The 20,815-nt window shown below is 52.1% G+C and overlaps 1 protein-coding gene across 2 annotated transcripts in view; it reads left to right on the top strand.

Annotated features, from left to right (window-relative positions):
* The window catches only part of MVB12B (multivesicular body subunit 12B), a 52,341-nt gene extending 37,174 nt beyond the window's left edge, over nt 1-15,167 (top strand). For both annotated transcript variants that reach the window (XM_026049566.1, XM_026049567.1), the window contains 3 exons: nt 10,711-10,766; nt 12,080-12,139; nt 15,077-15,167. In XM_026049566.1, the coding sequence (XP_025905351.1) occupies nt 10,711-10,766; nt 12,080-12,139; nt 15,077-15,163 (203 nt within the window). In that variant the 3' untranslated portion in view covers nt 15,164-15,167. The remainder of the gene's footprint in view (nt 1-10,710; nt 10,767-12,079; nt 12,140-15,076) is intronic.
* Nucleotides 15,168-20,815: the final 5,648 nt, after the last annotated feature.

Raw genomic sequence — 20,815 nt, 5'->3', positions numbered from 1 at the left:
ATGTAATGAGGACAGACGTTTTAATCAGAGGTTAGTCATTTATTTTTGCAAACTATTGTTTTGCTTCATCATTTTTGCAGATAATTAAATGGTTCACTTGGCACAGTGTGTCTGCTTTATTAAAACAGGTAATTTTGAAAAAAAGAAAGATGCTATTTTTTGGATCACTGCACAAGAATTGCTTTTATCTTCATCTTTCAGCGTACTTTCTGGTGGTTTTGCAATACCCTCCTATCTTCAGGTCTTTTAGGAGGCTCCACCCTCTGAAGCGGGAGGCCCTGTGCTGCGTCTTGCTGTCGATCCAGATTCCTACACTTACATTCACTGAACTTAAGAATAGGAACAGAACTAAATTTTAATCAGAACTGAATTTTAATCAGGAGATCCAAAAAGACGAAAAAAAAGACKAGTTGTGACATTAGCTTTATTCTGTGTTAATCCTAGCCCATAAAGATGTTTCAAAGTCATCCTGTTCTTTTGCCCTATTGCAATTTCCAGTCTGTGGATGCAGAGCCTTGGATAATCTTCATGACACAAAAGGCTCTATTAATAACCAGCAGTTCAGGGAGCTTCGTGCTGCAGCTGCGCGGCTCAGGAAGGGGAGTGTGTGGGGAGATGCGCAGGGCTGCGTTCCTCGCCGTGCTCAGCCCCTGCGGGACACGGCGCTGCGTGCGAGCGGAGCAGCCCGTGAGTGTGGTGCTCCCCTCAAGGAGCTCTTTGCTCTTCTTCTCTCTTTGCTCTTCTCGAGCTGGGTCTGAGCAAGCTCGTGGAGCTGCGGGCTCATGGAACAGCTTTCCTCTTCTCCTGTAGCTTGCCAGACTTCCAGCCACCTTTCCCATCTAGGCATCACCCCCAAGGAAACAGCTCACATCTCCATGTCGGGATGTCCCAGTTTTCTGGGGAGCTGGGAAGTAGGAACCTTGACCGGGGCTGGAGCCGCTCGCTCGAGCCTTGGCCAGGGAGGCCAGTCCTGCTCCGCGCCGGGAAGGAGCCGCCGGAGCGCCCGGCGTCCCCAAGGCGCCTGGCCGCGGCGCCGCGCGACCCTGGGCTCCCATGTTGTGCTTCCCGTGCCGTAGCTGATGGCTTTTATTTTTATTTTTTAAATAGGAAGCGGCTGTATAGTTTGGGTGTTTAAACAGTTATTAACCGAATGACAATTAACAGATTGCATAGACAGATTTTCTTTTCAAAACCTCTGAAATGGAGTACAGTTTGCAAAACTATCACAGCATAGTAATGACAATGAATTTTGATTTCCCGGAACTGATATTAGACTCCTTATTAAACTATGTGCATCTGCTTTTAATTTACTCCAAATAATTGGAAAATGCAATGAAGCTTTCCAATTAAAGCACGGCTTTATGCTGTTTAATAATACCCCCATAATATTATAGCTTATGAAGTGACAGGTGAGTTGGTRTATGAATAAAACATAAAGGCAGCAATAAGGGACAGAAAACCGGAGACAGTTGTTGGGGATTTTAAATGCTGGATGTAATTTGCATATATTAATCTCTTCTTTTCAGCCTTATCAGGCGTTCTTCAGTATTTGAAGTTAAAATAGCGTTGACAGGCGGGAGTACGCTTAGTTTTTTCAAGGATTTATTACTTGTATAATTTCTGATCTTTAATAAGCAGATATGACTGATCCTCATAGTTCTATAGAAATCGGTTAATTGTTCCAGATGGCGTGTACTGATTATGCAAAATTACTTTTCACACCATTTTTTTTTTCTGATGGAGTTTGGAGTAAAATTAAATTTTTATAGCCTTCTTATCATGCTGTTTTACAGTGGTTTTTGCACAGAAGTTGAATTTAATCTACTATATTACATTGACCAGCAGAGTTATTCTAATGTAGCATTTTGTGATTTGACAAAGAATAATAGAACACATTGCTCATTGTTCGTTACTRTGCTGCTAATAAAAAGGAGTTCTAGTGCAGAAAACCAGGCTGTTATTTATGAAGAATGCTTAATTTGCACAGTTAAAAATGTGGAATTGTTACAATGAGATGTTCTCTCTTTTGGATAGAGGACTCAGGCAGAATAAATGAAAATAGTCTTGTTTCTACAGCTTTTATCTAATAAAGAGGGATTTTTTTGAATGGTTGGTGCAGTTAAACCAGGCTTTATTGGGAGGAGCAGCCATCCAGGCAGCGCACTCTGACTCCTATCAAGAGGTGTCACTGGTGTTTTCCCTGATTATTGTAATCCGGATATCTCAATGCCATAATTTYGTAATTGAAAAATATTTATAAAGGTTGTTGGGCTTCATTTATCTAATGAAAAGCTGTTTATACCAAACAACCACACGTAGGACCCGCTTCCTAATAAGGTTGCTGGGACACGCTCGCCCGTTCTCGCGTGCCACCGGGTTCGTGCGCGGTCGCGCTCTCGTGGGTCCCGCGCGTCGTCGCGCTCCCGCGGGGCTGCGCCTCGCAGCAGGCGGCCAGGCGGCACGGCATGACCCTGCCGAGTGGGGTGACACTCGTCCTCGTGGTGCGGGATGACACGGGTCCTTGTGGCGCTGCGCGGGGTGAACGTGTCCTTGCAGTGCGGTGTGGAACGACATGCGCCCATGCGGTGTGGGATGAATGCATCATTGCAGTGGGTGACACGTGTCCATGCAGTACAGGGTGACACATCCTTGCAGTGCGGGCTAAACACGTCCTTGTGGCGCCGTGCAGGGTGACACACGTCCTTGTGGTGCTGTGCAGGGTGACACTCGTCCTTGCCCCAGCCAGGCCGGTGCCGAAGCCACCCCGGCCACCGTTCAGACGCCTGGGCAGAGGCAGCAGGCAGGGTCCRGGGCTGAGGCCGGTACGTCTTGTTAGTCTCTGAGAAGCCGTACGGCAAACGTTTAAAAAATGACCTTGTGGTTAATGGAATTAAAACCTCCAATTAGATTAGAAAAGTGGGGATACAGTAAATGGACTTTTATAAAGAGTGCTTATTTTTAACTCAGTAGAAGAAAGACAAGTAATTTATGCAGCTATTAGAAAGCTCAAAATTTTTCTTGTCTCCTGTGGAACTAGAAAATTGTTTTGTGTATACTCTTATGAATGTATATATAATATATATGGAGAGAACTAATGGCATAAATCAGAAATGATTAAAAAATATTTGTTCTAATGAAGTAATAATTTGGTAGTAATGCTTTTCATCAGTGTAGCTTAAGGCTACATTAAGTGGACAGACTTTATATGGATTCTCTAATTTTAATCTTCAAAATGCTATCTAATGTCTCATTAAGACTTGCATATAATGTATCTTAAGTACAGTCATTAAATATAGTTTAGGGAGATTTATGTTCAGATATTGCTTAAAGATGTTTTAATAGGCCCATTTACTCTGATGATATTAATGAGCTCTTAACACATATTAAGCTTCTAAAACTAGTTGTATTACTCTCGCAGTGAGCAAAACAACCCAGGAATTGTAAATGGGTGGGATGCGCGGCCGGGCTGCCCTGCGCCAGCGGCCCTGAGCGGCAGCGCGACGAGAGCTGCGCGAGCGCCCGCCCTGCACGGTGCCCCTTGCACCCATCACACTGCAGCCTCCCCAAAGGAAGGAGACTCCTCAAGGGAAGAACCAAACACRGTCGAGGAGTTTGATCGTGGAAGATGCAAGGATTAGAATGATATATAATGAAAGCTGTTCATTCCCTTATTGTCACTTTATTTCCAACTCTGAAAATTATTGCAAGCAAAATTCTCTGGTTTCATCACTCAGCTCTTCTTAAAAAATCCTTCCGAGTTCAGAGACTTTTATAATTACTAAATTGGTTTGTTAGAAGGAGATAATAGCAAATTTCTTCTTTTCATAATTGGACATTTCTTCCCTGTAGGCTAATGTATGCACAGCCCTCGCATACACAATAAGCTGCGCTTTTGAAAAGCCATAACTAGCTAATAAGTGCTGCGGTGTCATCAGAGAGTAATGGTTTGCTGATTAGCATAATTAATGACAAATGGCGGTGCGGAGCTGGTGGATTGGTTTAGCGGATGATGGATGCGCCACGGCCGGGCCGGGCGGCTCGCTGGCTGCCAGCGGCTGCTCACGCGCAGGTAGCGCCCGCTCGTCACTGGGCAGCGCGCGGGCGCCGTGCGGAGCCGCGGGCRCCGTGCAGAGCTGCAGCCCCGCGCATCCTGCCGGCATCCAACGGGGCTTCCCTGCGGAGCCACCGCGCTCGGAGCAGGGCCGCGCTTGGAGCCATCGGGAGCAGGGCCGTGCGCCCTGCGGCCGCTTTCACCTTCCTTGGGAGCAGCAGAGGAGCTGGAGGCGACCATCCATGCTATGAGATGGGTGCATTTGCCTGTGACTTGATTAATCAGGGCTAATTTGCATTCGCAAATGAGACTGATAAAAATGGAGTTACCTTTTCACCTTTAAAGGGGAGGAGGGATTATTTCTAGGTTGTCTCTTTTTTTTTAAGTGATAAGCAACTCCTTTACCAATAAGGGTGGAAATACTTAATTTGCATTAGCAAAAGAACCTAATTATTATATAGTTAATTAGCATCTGGAAATGAGGATTATCTTAATTACAAAGCACAATTTCCTTAATAGCTACAAAACTGTAAGTTTGATCTGTGTGGAGATTGGTGACTATTATTATGTAATTAGTGATCATATTAATGGTGTGGTGTATTTAGATATAATTTGCATATGCAAATGAAATTTACCTGCTAGAAATACGTGGCTCCACTAATGACTGTGAACACTTAAAAATTCAATTGCATTAGGAGGATTCCAGTGCTGCAGTGCTCTCTGGTAGCCCTGGGGCTGCTCTTGCCCTGTGTTTGCTGCATTTGCAGCACCGCGGCGGTGGAGGTGGCGCCGCCCGCCTGGCCGACGATGCTCCGTGCAAGGGGCTCCGCTGCGGCAGCGCTCGAGGTTTGCCGGGAGTTTGCCGGGTAATTGAAACGCGGCGGCGTTTCCGTCCCGCGGAGCCGCCGGGCAGCGGGAGGAGCAGCGCGCGAGGGCCCTGCTCAGCCTCCCTCACAGTCGGCGCCTGCCGTGCTTTCTATCTGGTCGGGGCTAATTAATTAGGGCTTGTTGCTTGGAAGTAGCACATGCTTAGGTGTGATCTTTGAAGTTTAGTAGAGTGCGGAGACTTCAAAGGAGCCGTTTTATTAAAAAATAATAAAATCAAGAGCTCCTAAACACTTGCAATTTGAAGAGCCTGTTTGAAGTCTTTCCATGCTCTCTGATGCTGGTGCAGCCGCAGCACCGAGGTACTGCTTAGCTGTTACCATGCAGTACTTAACCCTAACTTTATTTAAAAAAGAAAATAATCAAAACCAGAAGTATTTCCTCAAGTTTTTGAGAGGATTGATCTAGCAGTAAAGAATTAATTGTATGGTGTCATGAGCTATGCAGGAAATAGAGAAAATCAAGACTGACAATCAAATTACCAAAAAGGAAAATTTAGTCCCTGTTTTTTAAATCAAGTGTCCTTTCAGGATAAACAGAGAAGCTGCAAATTCCCGGTGTTTCTCCCTGAAACCCCCAAGGCCTCTCCTCCTCCTGCCTGCTGGTGGGAGCATCGTGTGCCCCACCGGAATGCCTGCGCTTGCCACGGCTGCATCGTGGCTTTGGAGTTGGGAGCTCTGCAGGCAGGTGGCACCAGCCCTGTGACATCGCGCACCCCTGCAGTGCCCGCTGTCCCTGCCCGTGTCCCCGCRGGCTGCGCTGGCTGCAGGAGCTGCTTTCCCCGGGGCAGCGCGGGCGGCGGGCGCTGGCGAAGCAGCCGGCACGGGCAGCACTGCGCACTGACACAGATGGCGAGCACGAGCCACAAAGTAAATTCCAATATGTCTTGGAGACGCTGTCAGGCTGCCGCCCATTTGTCACGTTGTGGTGGGCGAGCGGGGTGGGGAGGAACCGCTGCTCCCCCCACACCAGGTCTGGAAGATTATTTATGGCCGGGCTGGGGTTGGAGGGCTTGGGAAGCGKCTGGGCGAGGGCCAGGAGGAGCAGTGGTCATTGCCCTGGTACTGGGTCCTTGCCAGTGAAGGCGGGAGTGATTTGGGAGCGCGTGGTGGGGCCTGGCTGGGCCCGGCACACGGTAGCGCGGGAGGAACACACACGTGTTTACTATTCGGGCTGCTGTTTAAATTGCTATGTACAGTACAGAAGGAGGAGACTTAGCTGTGCGTTATGAAGAGCGTGGTTTATTTTGAAAAGCCTACGTCTTCCTCCTGATGCATTGCAGACTGTTGTACAACATTTTTTTTCCGTATTTCTGAATAGCTTTCCTCTGTTCTGAGATCACATAACATTCCTTCCATTTTTTCTACCGGTGCTCTGCAGCGCAGCCGGCTGCCTGCCCTGGTGCCGACYGTCTCACTGTGCCGCATGTTCCTGGGTGCAGACGAATCTGCAGCGTGATCACGTGTGACGGCGAGGCTGCCTGATGTGTGGTGCCCACTCCTGCAGCGGACGCAACGTGTGGCCGCAGGCGCCATGCATGGCTCCCCGCTGCACCGTGCAGCACCATGCAGATCCTGCAGGTCCCGCAGCACCTGCAGACCCCGCGGCACYGCGCAGCACAGCCCTGCCTCACTGGCCGAGCCTCGTGCAGAGCACGGCCGTCCTGACGTGGCACTGCGGCTGCACGTCGCTGCGCGGCCGCCCCGGCCTCGCTGGTCTCCACACCCCGTGCAGCCAGAGCACTCGCTGTTTCCTCTGGTGTTGCATGGCTGAAAACCAGGTCTTCTCTGATCAGGGGAGCTTTGCTGGTTTATGATGATGTTTTAGGCTGTTTTACGAGATGCTCATCTTGGTGAAACATAAACACTCCGCCAGCATTTCAGGTCTGGAGAAAGCCTGAAGATTCTCCCGGCATTGCAGAAAGCAGTTTCTAAAATCTGTGGTCATTTAAATTTTAAAGGTGGYAGTAGCATATCTTTTTTTTTTCTCTTTTGGATTAGCAAGGCTTAATTTTCAAAGTATTACAGAGGAATGTTTTGTAAGGCACTTATTTATTTAAATGTTTTTAATACCGGTGATTCAAAATCGAAGTATAAAAGGCCATGCAAAAATAGCAGTAAAGAAAGTCAAAGCTGTAAAAGCTTATGGTGAGAGCTTAAATGCAGAAACAGCTGTTATTTCCTTGGGAGTTGAGGTATATAAACTCTTGCGTGGCTGTGTATCCCCACAATAGTGGTGTGAAGAATTAGCGCTCACTGCAGTGTGCAAACCGAACCCGCCAAGCACTGAGGCAGCTATTCATCTATACCCAGGAGCTAAATATGACAATGTTAGCATTTTTCATTTCCCTGACGTTACCATTAATAAAGCAATGATCCAAAAGAAGCTTTGCTGAGTCTGTTCTTTATGCTTCCATCACTCACGACTAGATAATTTCACACAGGATCGTTTTTAAATTAAATGACGATAAAAGCGCTCTGCTGTCCTGTGTTCACTAGTTCACAGAAGTCTATCAAGTCATTAATGTGTCATGACAAACTGCTAGTTGGGTACAAGAGTAATTAATTATTTGCATAAATAACAGGTTGAACTTCGTGCTTTGAACCACAATGACATGTGCGTCACATCATGGACATCCTGAAACCTCTTGCAGAGAGTTCATAGGAGGAGTTAAAACTGAGCCTTGGGCATTGGAAATCGCATCCTCACCATGCTTCAAACGGTCATAAGCTTGGCTTCAGTTTTGATGCTTTTTGTGTTCTTAAGTTCTCCGTTAAAGGCTTTTTCAAGAAAGCATCTGATCATTGGAGATTTCAATGAACAATTATACAGATTTTCATAATCACCATTAATCACCACATATTTTTCAAGATAATTACAGCAATTATTATTTAGATTCTTCTTTTATGTGCACATTGTAGAAAAGAACAAGTGCTTATTATACTGCGTAGTGTAGAGAACTATAGTCTTAAGTTCTTTGTCATCCAGAAACTCATTATGTTAGCTGATGCTGCCTATGAAAGTTCGTCAGCATGTTTAAATTAGGGTAGCATTGGCAGGTCTGATTATTTAAATCTGGTAGCTTTGCTAAAAATACAGTTATTCTAGAAAGATGAATTACTAATTTGACAACTGAGATTCAGCTGGAGTCTACAGCACAGAAGGTTGCATCTACCGTGTGCCTAGAGGAGGATGACAGTACTTTATTCATATTAAAGAGAGCATTCCTAAGTGAGCTAACAAGTTGTGTTTGTAGAGGATGGGTTTGTGACATGCCCTGCAGAGGTTAATAGTAAGTACTGGTAATTGATGATGAAGTGGTGATCTAGTGYATCAGCTAGAGTGTTGCTGTGGTCTCCGCGCAGTTGCCCACTTGCACTTGTGTTTTCAGAGCAGTGAGGTTTGCCTTTTGAGCCCTTCTAACTCTTTTATCTAATTGCAGCGAGTGAACTAACTTGACGTGACCCTCAGGGAGGAGCTGCTCCTCAGAGACGGTAAACAGCCCTGAAAATGCGTTGCTTTTTGAAATCCCTTCTTGCTTTTTTTTGCATTTCAAGAGCGCGCCATACAGGCGCATGTCCTGCACCTTGGAGCCGACATTGCGGCCGTGCTGCTCCCTGGCCGCGCGGTTCGCAGGGCAGAGCAGTGGAATGGGGTTGAGCGGGACCTGCAGGTGCTCTGTCCAGGCCCCCGCAAGGGGCTGCTGGCAACGGGACCTGCGTGAGGGCAGGGGTCTCTTGCAGGCATCAGGGCTTTGCCGCGGGCCCCAGCCCTGCACGGGCTCCCATGGGGACATCGCYGCTCGGTGCTGGGGGCCCCTCCCCAAGCCCACCTCCTGGGCCTGTGGTTTCTCCTGGCACCTCAGGGCGTGYGGGAGGCAGCAGGTGCCCCACGTCCGCAGTCCCAGGCTTCGGGGGCAGGATGTCCTGAGCAGGAGGTGCGTGCGCCCATGGGAGCCGAGCCCGGAGCAGCGCTGCCGAGTCCAGAGCGGTGCTGCTGCTTGCAGATGCGGCATCCCTCGCACCACATGCTCCAAGCAGTGGCTGCTGGCAGCTCCAGCCCTGTTCCTGGGGCCTCCTGAGCTGGATGTTTAAATCCATTTGACTCAGAGTGCCCGACTATGAAAGGAACTCTTGGATGAGCTCGTTCTTTCTGATTTTTCCCCTTACTGCACTTTACAAGCAGCCCAGTGATGGGCCTGACACACCGGTTCCTATGCGCGCTCCCATCGCTTTGGGATTGCAGCATTAATAACACACTTCCATGCATCATGCCATTTTTAAGCATGATCGTTATGATAAAGGGCATATACTTAATTACAGGCCTGCTTAATTACAGCTCTGTTGAAGCTCGTTTGTTTAGGAGAGTGCTAATTGCGCTGCTGAGCCTTTGGCACACCCTGCTTTCATCTGCTGCTTCGCTCTGCACTTTTGTGCTCCGGGAGGACTGAAGTGCTGGGGGACCAGGGCTCTGCGCCGCATGGTGTCCCCCCAGCACAGCACATCCCAGCGGCACAGCACATCCCAGTGGCACACAGCACATCCCAATGGCACATCGCATCCCACTAGCACAGCACATCCCGCCGCGCACAGGGCTGGGGGCGACTCCAGCTCCTCGGGGCTATCTCTTTAAATTGCTTTACAAAAGCCAGCGTGTGAGTGATCAAAGCAGGTTCCTGTCGGGATAACAAATGCAGATGGTCTTTCAGGTTCAAAACTTCCTGGATTTTGTGATGCTGCTTTTCATCTGTTTCCTTTTGTTTCATGTAACTTTGTGGCTGCCATGTAGCACCTTTGATAATGAAATAATACGGGATAACATTTTTAAAGTCAAAAACATGGAAAGCTAATGTAAAATTTATTCTTAAATAATGCTTATTAGMTCACTAACACAGTTACTTGCTGGTGCTAATGGAAGTTGCAAAACAGCAAGCAACAAAATGCAGGGTGGAGGCAGATGCTTGTGAAAGAAAACCTGTTTGGGGATTACATGAGGGCATTTCAGAGGTGAAACTTGCTCTAGTTCAAAGCTTTTATTTTGTTCAGAGCTGAAAGCAAAGGAGTAAAATGTTAAGGTGCAGCTGGGGTGAGCGGGGGCTCCCTGGGACGTGGGAGCCTTGTGGGTAGCTGGGGTGCAGGCGTTGGACACGGCGTGACTCGCGTCACGCTGAGCGTGTCTTGTGGGAGGTGACGTCTCCTGGATGGTGGGAGCAAGACAAAGAGCAGCCGGTGCTGCTGAGCTGTGCAAGCAGAGAACACGCAGCGATACCAGTGCAAGAGACCCTCCGTGTCGTTAGGGTTGTGTTGCAAACAGCCTGGTGACACGGGGATGCACCATGCACACTCGTGTCCTTGTGTCTGTCTTGCTGCTCCGTTGCTCTCCAGCTGTGGTTGGTGGTCCCTGTGCGTGCTCCATGCTCCRTGCGTGCAGCTCAGCTCGCACCGGGCTCCAGGGCCAGTGATTTCGCTGGAGTTATCACCATGCTGCCCTGCTCTTTAGTCTGCCAGGGTGGTCACRCTTTCGGCCTCGGGTGCGAGGCGCTGAAGGGCACCCAAGCACCGTGTCTCCATCTGCCGTGCTGGGCAGGGCTGGMGCGCGGCTCCGCAGGCTGCGCTTCTTCCCATTCCAAAGCGTGTCCATAGGGAGCTGGACTGAACCGACACGCGATTCCCCAGATGGGGAGCGCAGCCCTGCGCGTGGCTGGGACGGGCTGAGGGAGCCGCTCACGGGGTGCCTGGGGCAGCTGACCATGTGTGCTGCTTTGTCCCTTGCAGCGATGGATGGGGTGCCCTTCATGATCTCGGAGAAGTTCGCCTGCGCTCCCGAAGGGGTGAGTCACCTCTGCGCTTATCGGGCTCCCGTGTTGCYGCAGTGGGTGCCGGGGCGGGGGACGCTCAGCACACCGAGCGGGACCGTGCCTGGAGCTGGATTTATCCCACGCCTGCCAAGGGCAGCTGGCATYGCCCCAGCCTTCCAGGGAGCTGCTTAATCCTGAAAAATGCTGGCGTTTTTTCCATGTGGAGCGCAAGGAACTTGGGCTGACCCACGGCAGCGGGTTGCCATGGTGACGCTGGCGGGGATCCGGCTCTGCCGTCCAGCTTCCCCATTCCGGGCTTGGAAGTTGAGGGAGGTTGTGCAGTCCTAATGATGCAACAGCTGGAGTGCTGCTGGGGCTGCGGAGTGCCAACACAGGCAGAGAAATGGCTGTAGTGTTCCCATTGCCCTCTGCCTGCGGGGCTGCGCGAGCCAGCGCGGCTGCAGGGCAGCGGCAGGACTGGCTGGTTTCTCCCTGCACAGTGTTTGTGCGGGGTTCAGCCTGCGGGGCAGCCGCAGCCCGCGGCGCCGGGACGTGGTGCCTGCGCAGCCTCCCGCCCGCCCAGTCCCTCCGAGGACACGCTGGGTGCCCACAGAGCGGACGCCCTCCAGCCGAGCACGGAGGCTCCTCTGCATCGCGGCCCAGCGCTACCTTAAGGGGTGATGCAGGGCTCAAAGGCATCCCACTACCAGCCCCTCATTCAGCCAGTCCTTAAGACCTTACCTCTTTAAAAATCAGTTAGCAAGAGGCCTTTATGACAAGCACAGACCTATCAAAGGGTTCTGATTTTTCACATGTTGCTCCCTCTTTGCACTTTTCTTTTTCCTGACGGAACCTGCATATGCAGCGGGCGCAGTTTTTCACCACCGTGGCTTTCCACCCAGGGCTGCTTGCGGGCAGACCCACATTCCCAGGAAGCTGGAGTCCCCTGTGTCCGGGACACCTGCAGAGCAATTGGGGCACTCTGATCCTCCCTGTCCGTTCCTTACACACCATTGCCACCACATGGTCAGCTCGCTCAGGGCTCTCGCAGCCAGGCCCACGTCACTTGCTGTGGCCCTCGGAAAGCAGAGCCTTGCAGCTGCCGTCCCGTTGCAGGGCAAGTCGCCCACGTACGGTGGGAGGGTCAGCTACCCTGTCAGGAGACCGGCATTAGGGCTCGAATCCCCAGACCACCTCCTGCTTCTCATGCTCCTGGGGTGAATAGGGAAACAGGATTATGTGTGTGTTTGCAGATGGTGCCTCCGAATCTCTGGTGGGAGAGTATTTGCTGAGTTCAGCAAAAACAACAACAAAAAAGACTTTTCTCTGTTTCTTTTTGGTACCAGGTGCAGACAGTTGATCTCTTGGGCATCACGATCAAAACCCTAGCAGAAATTGAAAAGGAGGTAAGTACACAGCAGTGCTCTAAGCAAAATCATCTCAAGATTTGTGATAGTGTAGCTGCAGGAGTCCCTCCCACGTGGAAAGATCTCACTTGTTTTTCTCTAGTCACTGACAATAGACAAAGTCAATGTCAAGTTAAGGCAAACAGTAAATTTGGTACCTGTGATTCATGCCAGATAAAGAGCCTTTAAACATTGAATCTAATGATGAAGTTGTCTGCCCTCCATTTATTTCCAAATGTCTCTTTTATTTAAACTTTTCCAGTTTATTAACAAAATATGATTGCTACCAGCAGGGCACTATGTGTGTTAGGTTGCCTCATAGTTTGGGAAGCAGTTGAACTGGATTTAGGAGTGCAAGGTAAACTGCATYGTGGCCTTTTGGTGTGGTGGCAGGCGTAGCCTGGTGCCAGGAAAAGAAGCCTGAAGACAGCTGTGTTAAAGGCAAAGAGTCAGTGCAGCACAGTAGGACTCCCATCCTGTCATGCGAGTTAAGTGTCCTCTGCACTTCTCGGGCACAGTGACTGTGGGTCACCGAATAAGGGGCAAATGTTACACGCAGATCAYGGCCGCCTTTAACAACAACACTTGCTTTATGGGAACTTCGGAATTCCTCTGTTTGTTTCCCCAATGAAAAGGACTTTATTTGTGAGCTGGAAAGCCTTCAGGGTGAGTGCTGGATGCGCCCCTGCCTTCCTCAGCTCCACGCTCCTCCTCTCCGTGCGGTGTGAGTGGGCAGGGTAGCCCTTGTTCGTGTGCCCAGGAAGGAGCTCTTGATACCTGCCAGTTCTCCCCCCACCCTCCTCTGCCATTACAGCCTCTGTGTGTTTCAGGGTAATGAAAAGTATAATTATGCAGCCCATATTCCTTGATGAAGCATCTTGTCTGCACATAGATAGCTATGCATATAAATATTGTGCATTTCTGTATGGCTTTATTTCCCTTGCAAGCAATAGCACCATTACAGCAAATCTTCTGGATTTCCAGAGCAGCAAGAACATTTTCCCTGGAGCTAGATGCCTTGCAAAAAATAATCCCAAAGAATTCCAAGAGTTATTATTCTCTGTCACCACATTTGCAGATGTATGTTCCCATGCAAGCTGAGAAGTGAGCCTAATTAAGGGGTTGCACCCTTTCAGGAAAATCAGTGAAAAGGGTTGCGGATCCCGCAGTGCACCCAAGGGCTGCACCCTCAGGCTGCACCTCRTTGCACCTCGCTGCCCCCAAGGCTCCGGGTCCTTGTGGCCCTGGCAACACCCCCGGATCGGGGCGTGAGCCCTGCGGGTGTTCAGAGTCGTGCGCAGCCTCCAGCCCCCAGGCAAGCACTCACACAGGCGCTCCAGGCCTTCCTCTGCCTCACTCGGCGTTTGCCTAGAAGTCTGCAACTTCTAATTAGGAAATCTGATAGGAATAGGATAGGAATCTCATATTAATCGCTCTTTTCAAATCGACAAGGAAGGAACTTCACTTAACTACTTAATTGCTATAAGTTTTTGTAGGCTGCTCTCTGCAAATATATTTAATGAAGAAGTTGTAAATCTAAAAGAGCTTAAAATTTTAATTTTATACAGAARTATTTTTCCTTGTTCTCATGTTTGTAGTCAATTCTCCAGAGTGTAGTCACATGAAATGTTCTTTAAATGAACATATTTGCTAACTGGCATGATTTCAGTTTTTAAAACATTGGTTCCAGCAATTAGGCATTTTTTTCAGTTCCCAAATGACTAGAGAAATTCGTCTTGATTATAATTGCTCTTAGCCACGCATATCTAATTTGTGTCTTTTTAAGTGTTAATTAGTAAACAGTTTGAGCTGACATCTTTATGTGTTTGTGTGTTGAAAAATGAGGCTTATTGCTTATTTAGCTTGGGGCTGGTACTGCTAGCTGTGACATCATGACATTGAGGTAAAATTAATGAAGACATGTTTGCCAATTAAAGGCAGTCTTGGGAAAGATGACTCCTTGACACTGTCCCTGTGCAGGGCTCGCCCTGCATGTCTCTAGCAGAGGTAACCGAGCAGAAGTTGTGCGGGGCACCCATGGGCGTCCTGTCCTCAGCTAGCTGCGCAGCAGAAAATTCCTGTGCTGGTATTCCGTGTATTCAGCAAAAAGCAGAGAGCACAGAAAAGTAGGCGCCAACTTTCAAGATGCTGCCACATGCGACAACGTGCGGTCGCCGAGCACCCTCTAGTGCCGCAGCCCCTTATTGCAGCAAGCGGGTTGTGTGCTGCTCGCGCCCCGCGGGGCCCAGCCACCCGCGCTGGCGACGGGCACTGTGCCCGCAACTGCTTTCTGATCCTGTTCCCGCTGCTGCTCCTGCTCCCTGTCCTATTCCCTGCTCCCATTTCTGCTCCTGCTCCCGTTTCTGCTCCTGCTCCCATTTCTGCTCCTGCTCTCATTTCTGCTCCTGCTCCCATTCCTGCTCCCACTTCTGCTCCCATTCCTGCTCCTGCTGCTGCCCTGCGCGGTGCAGTGGGAAGGGGCCGTGCATGGCCAGGAGCACCACGAGGTGGTAGCGCTGCCGCAAGGCCCGTGGGCGCTCGGTCCCACAAGGCGCCGTGCAGCCGGGGCCTCCCTGGCGCCCCGCTCGCTCCTCCCTAGCCAGGTGTGCCTGGATGCTCGTGCTGCTCTTTGAACCCGGCCTCCTCCGGGTTAGCCTCAAYGTATCAAGAGCAGGCACAGACTAAGCTGAACTAAGCCGTGCTTGGGCCCCAGAATGTGTGTGCAGGGTGCTCTGTCCGCTTTGCAAAGCAATTTCAATTAAAACGGGGCAGGCGTGGGTAAAACAGACGTGCATGGACCAGGCTGTGCAGAGGATGAGTGTGGTCGTGCTTGTGTTGGCACCAGACCTGAGCAGGAGCAGGCCCCCGCGACGGGCGCCCGGGCGGCGCGGGGCTCGGCTCGGCTCAGCTCACACGTGTGYCCGTCTCGCCCTGCAGTACGACTACAGCTTCCGGACGGAGCAGAGCGCCGCGGCCCGCCTGCCACCCAGCCCCACCAGGTGCCAGCAGCTGCCGCCGTCCTGAGCGGGCCCTGCGCGGCCGCCGCTGCACCGGCCCGCGCCGCGAGCGGCCGCCCTCCCGCCCCGCGCGGCCGCCCGCTCCTACCCCGCGGCCAGGGCCTCTCCGCACGTGAGTACGTTCCTTAGCGCCCGCCTGGCAGCTTCCTCACCAGTCCCTTTCCCGTAACCCTGCTGCCGGAGAGCCACCCACACGGAGCCGGAGCACCGCGCTGCAGGGACAGGCTGCGAGCTTGTTGACCACCGAGACCTGCCATGCCAGGGAGCCCATGCCAGGCCTCCCGTCCGCGCCGGCTGCTCCAGTCCCGCCGGCTGCTCCAGTCACCGGAGCGGGAGCTGTGTCGCACGGACGGCTCTGCGGCTCCCCGGTTTGCCAACCGCGTGCTGAGCTGCGCTGAGCCCGCGCTGCCCTTGCCCAGTCCGGGGAATGCAACGGCTTCCGTGCGGCCAGGATGAACCAGAGGCTGCCTTTTTTCATGGAGCCCAGATCTCTTCCTGGGTTTGCTCTGCGCCCTCTCCCAGCTTGCTGGCAAGGTTCAGCAGAGCCCAGGGCTCACTCCCGTCCCCKAGGGGAGGCACCTCGGGGTTGCACAAGGTGTTGGTATCTCCGCCTGGGAGCAGAGACCAAGGCCCTGCGACGCAACARGCTGCGCCGACGGGGCCCGCGATGCCCACAGACTCCCCAGGGCCGCCCTGCGCGCCGCAACGGGCACCAGCCAGGCCGACGTGCGCCCCACCGGGCACCCGGCGCCCTGCTCTGCTCTTTGCCCTGCCAGCTGCTAGCACGAAAGGGCTGTGCCTGTCGCCTTTGCGCCCTGGGGGGAAGCGCTGAACTCTGATGTGGCGCAGGATGAGAGCGGTTCATTTCCACCGGTCAAGAGTGTGATGCATTAAACCCTGACCTCAGCCTCCTTACGACTGGTGACCTTCGCTCACTCCTCAGTCGAATGCATGTCTTGGTGAAGTCTGTTGCTATAATAAGTTATTTAGAAATGTCCATCTGATTTCCATGTTCTTTTTCAAGTCTCTGCTATAGAACAAAGACACATCATGGCGGCAAAATAGCAGTTTTTAAGTAAGTGTTAAAATGTGCAACTTTTTATATTGTAAAGTACTGATTACCTAACTCTATTGAAATGCAATTGCCATAGTAACAAATAACAGTATTGCAGCTCTCGGTCTGGGTTGTATCTGCGCCCCGACCTGCTTTGCACTGCTTTTGATTGATCTTGCATTTTCTAGTAGGACAGAGTGGTGACTAACAATAGATTTTGTACTGTCAACTTGTATTTTTTATTTGTACATATGTAAAGTATTTCTTGTCCAAAGATTCATTTCTGGTTTTAAGGCACCATATTTCTGGGACAACGAAACCACAACAATATTCAGGATAGACTCATTGCAGTTCTCTACTTCGTCTTCTCCCAGCCAGGTAACCATTCTCTGAAACTGCCTCCCTAAAGCAAGGCCACGTGATTTGCAAGCGTAGGCAGATTTGGTTGCAAGTGTGTCGTATTTGGGCAAAAGAATTGTTTGCGTCAGCTCTGGAGGTTGGAGTGACCCCCTGCAAGTGCTCATTTACTTGAAGGTTGCAGTACCATTTTTAGTTCTTATTTATCCTGCAGGAAAGCAAAGCCAGACCTCACTGCCAGGCCTCACAAAGGCTAGATTGATGATGCCGACATCGACAAATGAACATACCATGGCAGCCTGGTCATTCGGCTCAGGTTCACTTGAAGTTCAAATCCACTCTGTGCAGTAGTAGTATGCCCATCTCATCCATCTTTTGTCTTTCCTTTTTTCTGTTCATGATCCGTTGTGCAGTTTTCTGTGGCATCCACTCATAGCTTGTCCCATGGAGCGGTGAGCGCTGCAGGAGGCTGAGGCCCTGAGCGACGTTGCCTCCCTCGTGGCACAGAGGCCGTGAGCAGTATTGCCTTCCTCGTGGCACAGAGGCTGTGAGCAGCCGTGAGCAGTATTGCCTTCCTCGTGGCACAGAGGCTGTGAGCAGCGTTGCCTTCCTCGTGGCGCGGAGGCCGAGCGCAGAGTGCTGAGCCCCTTGCTGCAGGGGCGGACACGCTGCCTGCAGGTCCAGTGTGCAGCTGCTGCCGCCGAGACATGGTGAGATGCAGCATGGAGCTGCCCCTGCGCAGAGCTGCAGCCCTGGTGCTGGAGCCAGCGTTGGGTGCTCGGTGCCCAGCTCGCGCTCAGGGTGTGCGTGTTGCTGCCAGCGTCTGGGCAAGGCCAAGGTCTTCGCACTGAGCACTGCTCTGGGTGCCCAACATGTGGCCCTCAACAGAGCGGAGCAGTTGTCAGAAACGGTTGCACCAGGTCTAATAGGCTGAGCTACAAACTGCAACTAAAATGTTGGAAAAGTTTCTTTTGTTTCCTTTTTGTGAGATTTAGCTTAAAGATCATCACTAGGTAAAATTGATGTTTTAATACCTACAGCAAGTGACGTTTTCTCAGTCTTCTTAGAGATAATAGATTCAGCTTTCCCTTCAGTGATTTGCCAAAAACACTGGATGCCTCAAAACGCCGAGAGGACATGCAGTTGGGACAAACACCTAAGAAATTTGGGGATATCTTTTTCTTAGCTGTTTCCCACTGTTCCCTCCCTTTCTCTGGCCCAGCAACACTGCTGCAGGGATACATCTTCAGAGAAACCTGATCTTTGCAGGGAGCTTCCACACCGTGGCACTGCGAAGCACCCGTGCTGCAGCCTGAGCCTTCGCTGCAGATCTCGGTGTAAGCACAACAGGGGCGTTTTCAGTCAAGGGCTGCTCCAACCTCTCCGGCATTTCCGAAGCCGGGAGGACTCAGAGCCAGCGCTTACAAGCACAGCAGGACRTGCAGCATGTCCACGCTGCAGGCGTGTCGACTGTGAGTGTCTTCTTGTCACTCCACTGGTTATAAGGAGCTTTTGCCTTGCACTTGCAAATTCCCACGACCTGCGGGTGCTTGGTCAGCATTTCAGCAGGCCACGTTCATTTGCTGTTCTGTAATTTTTGTAATCCGAGCAAGTTGTTGCGAGGCTGGCCCTTGCATCCTCGTAGCTCGTCCTCCCTGTTGGTGCGCGCGGGGGCCTGTGCGGGTGTCCCCTGCATCCTGGGTGTCTCCTGCATCCCGAGTGTCTCCTCCATCCTGGGTGTCCCCTGCATCTCCCTCCCTGCTGTGCAGAGGCCCGTGTGCCAGCAGAGCCTTGGTGCAGGCAGGGWGCATAGAGGGACCTGCTGCTGCTGTGCCCGGCAGTGAATAAGCCCCCGGAGCGTGAGAGGAGGGTACGAATCCTTGGAGTGCAGCAGCCGCGGGTGTGCAGGGCTCTAGCACATGTGCCGGGCTGCCTGGCTGCTGCTCCTAGGACAAGAGCAGACACTGTGTAGCTTAGCCTTGTGCTCAGCGTTAGTTTGCCAGGTTTGCCAGGTTGTCTCCTGGGTTCCTGTCTCTGTGACGAGGGCAGAGCGAAGCCGCGAGGGGCAGGGAGCTGCACAGCAGAGCTGTGTGTGGCAGGGGACGCGCTGCCCGCAGGAGCCGGCGCGTGCAGAGCTGCCCTCCAGGCCCAGTCTGAGCTGTTAGTAGTGGAGAGGCAAGAAAATTAGTGCAGGAAGTGACATAGCGTGTGAACTTTGTGGTAAATGCAAGTGTGGACGTACGTAGGTAGCAGATGCCTTCCCTGCAGGAGCATCCCTAGCTGTAGCTGTAGGAGTGAACGTCGCGGGCACAGCCGCATGGCAGGGGGTCCTGCGGCTCCACGTGGAGCCCGCACGGGGCGCGGAGCCTCCGCGGCCGCCGCCGCCTCCTCTGCCCYGCCCGGGGGCACAACCACGCGGGTGCTGCTGAGAATCTTCACAAATGCAAAGAACAAAATTCCCACCGTGCTGGCCTTGCCCCGCAGGGCGCTTTGCCGGTGTGAGGAGCCGCGGTGCCACGTCCCTGCGCGGCCACGCGTCCTCCGCCCCTCGACCTTACCTCACCCGGGGCCTCATGCCCACGGGTACCTCCTGGCCGCRCCACGGGGTTTGTCACCGCCAGCCGTGGGGTCTCCCTGCGCCCGGGACGGACCRAGGCGGCGCCCCGGCTTCGTTGCCCCTCGCGGCAGCAGTTTTCAATGGCAGCATATCAGCAGAGGAGAGACACTTCTCATGCAGTTGCAAAGTGTTTTTTAAGATGCTATGCATTTTGTTGGGTTACTGAAAGTGAATTTACTGTGCATTAATCTTATGAATGTTACTACTTTTTATATTTATTTTAGATGACTCTCCAGTATTTTACAAAGGGAAGTTTCATTGTGTGATAACTTAGTCTGTATTCTTAATATAATTTGTTAAATAAAGTTTGTTTTAATCAGTTTATTCCCTATGGTTTGCGTGTGTGGAGCGTGAAGCTGTGGCCGCAGCATGGGAACCCCGTGTCCACCCCGGAACACTGGCACCACTGGAGCGGGGGAGCTGGAGCTCGGCAGCGCCGTCTTCTGCAGCGATGCTCCCTCGTGCAGCAACGCTCCCTCGGCATGTCCTTGGGCAGCGCGGCACCTGCAGGGGTGGCAGCGCCACCGCCGCCGCCTGCCTCTTTTGGTTTGTGTTCTTTATGTTGAGAATTATCTATGAGAAGCCGTGGAAAATCTATCATCGAAAGTGTCTCTGTTAAAGAGATTGCGTGGTCAAAAGTCGGGAGAAGCTCAGTGAAAGCATTTCCTGCAAGTGAAGGGAGCCCATGTGACACCTGCGCTTTGCCTGCTGCAGGGGCTGTGTTGGAAGCGTCCCTGGGAACGCTGTGCGGAGTTTGWAAGTGAACGTGGCTGCAGTGCAACCTGCTCCCAGCTCTGCTCCCGGGCGCCGACCCTCGCTCCCTTCCTTTCCTGGCRCTCAGGGTCCGCACCATTCACTGCAACAGGGAGGAAGCGGGGATGTCCCGTGCCAGCGAGAATGCCCTGTGGCCAGTGTTGCTGCCGCTTCCCGCAGAGCCTGTGCCAGCCGGCTCGGTGGGAACGCAGGAACGCCGGCTGGCTCCCGTCCCCCTGCCTGCCCTCCCGGGAGCCCCCAGCCGGGTGGTTTTGTGCATCCTTCGGAGAATTCATTCCCGTTCCAGGGAAACTTGGCGATTGAATCTGCCCCCYGAAGGCTTCTGTGCCCAGGCCGGCGCTGCGGCGTGGAGCTGCCCGTAGGCCCTGCAAACGCAAGCACGTCCGCTCCAAGCCCGGGATAGCCCTGGCTTTGCAAGACCCGGCGGCTGCCCCGGGGCCRAGGGAAGGGCTGCGCCGCCGCGCTGCTCTGCCTGGCTGTGGCTTTGCTGCTGCTGTCTCTCTTTCCCCTTCTCCCTCCTACAGTTTTAAAAATTAACTAGCCYTGGGAGCCCCGCGGCCTCCCTGGCTCCCTCGCACTGATTGATCAGCCACGTAACCGATTGCCACGGCCCCGCAGAGGGTAAACATCTTCTGCCGCTTAAAATGGAACCTCCTCGCTTCTCGGTTAATAAGTGTTGAAAGAAGCATAAATAGAAACAACACGGGATTTCCATGACTAACAAGATGACCACATCAGTGTTGTTTGGGGTTAAAAATGACTCAGCGTTGCTTCCCTTGGGTAGGATGTTTCGTTCCCGGCAGGCGAGGCTGCCAGCAGCACTTTGAAGGTCTGGCGAGCGCGACGCCGCGAGGATG

Source organism: Nothoprocta perdicaria, unplaced genomic scaffold (genome assembly GCF_003342845.1).
Source record: "Nothoprocta perdicaria isolate Ctin4 unplaced genomic scaffold, notPer1 scaffold_6, whole genome shotgun sequence".
Taxonomy (NCBI): domain Eukaryota; kingdom Metazoa; phylum Chordata; class Aves; order Tinamiformes; family Tinamidae; genus Nothoprocta; species Nothoprocta perdicaria.
Note: the sequence above shows the minus strand (reverse complement) of the source record. Positions and strands in the feature narration are given on the sequence as shown.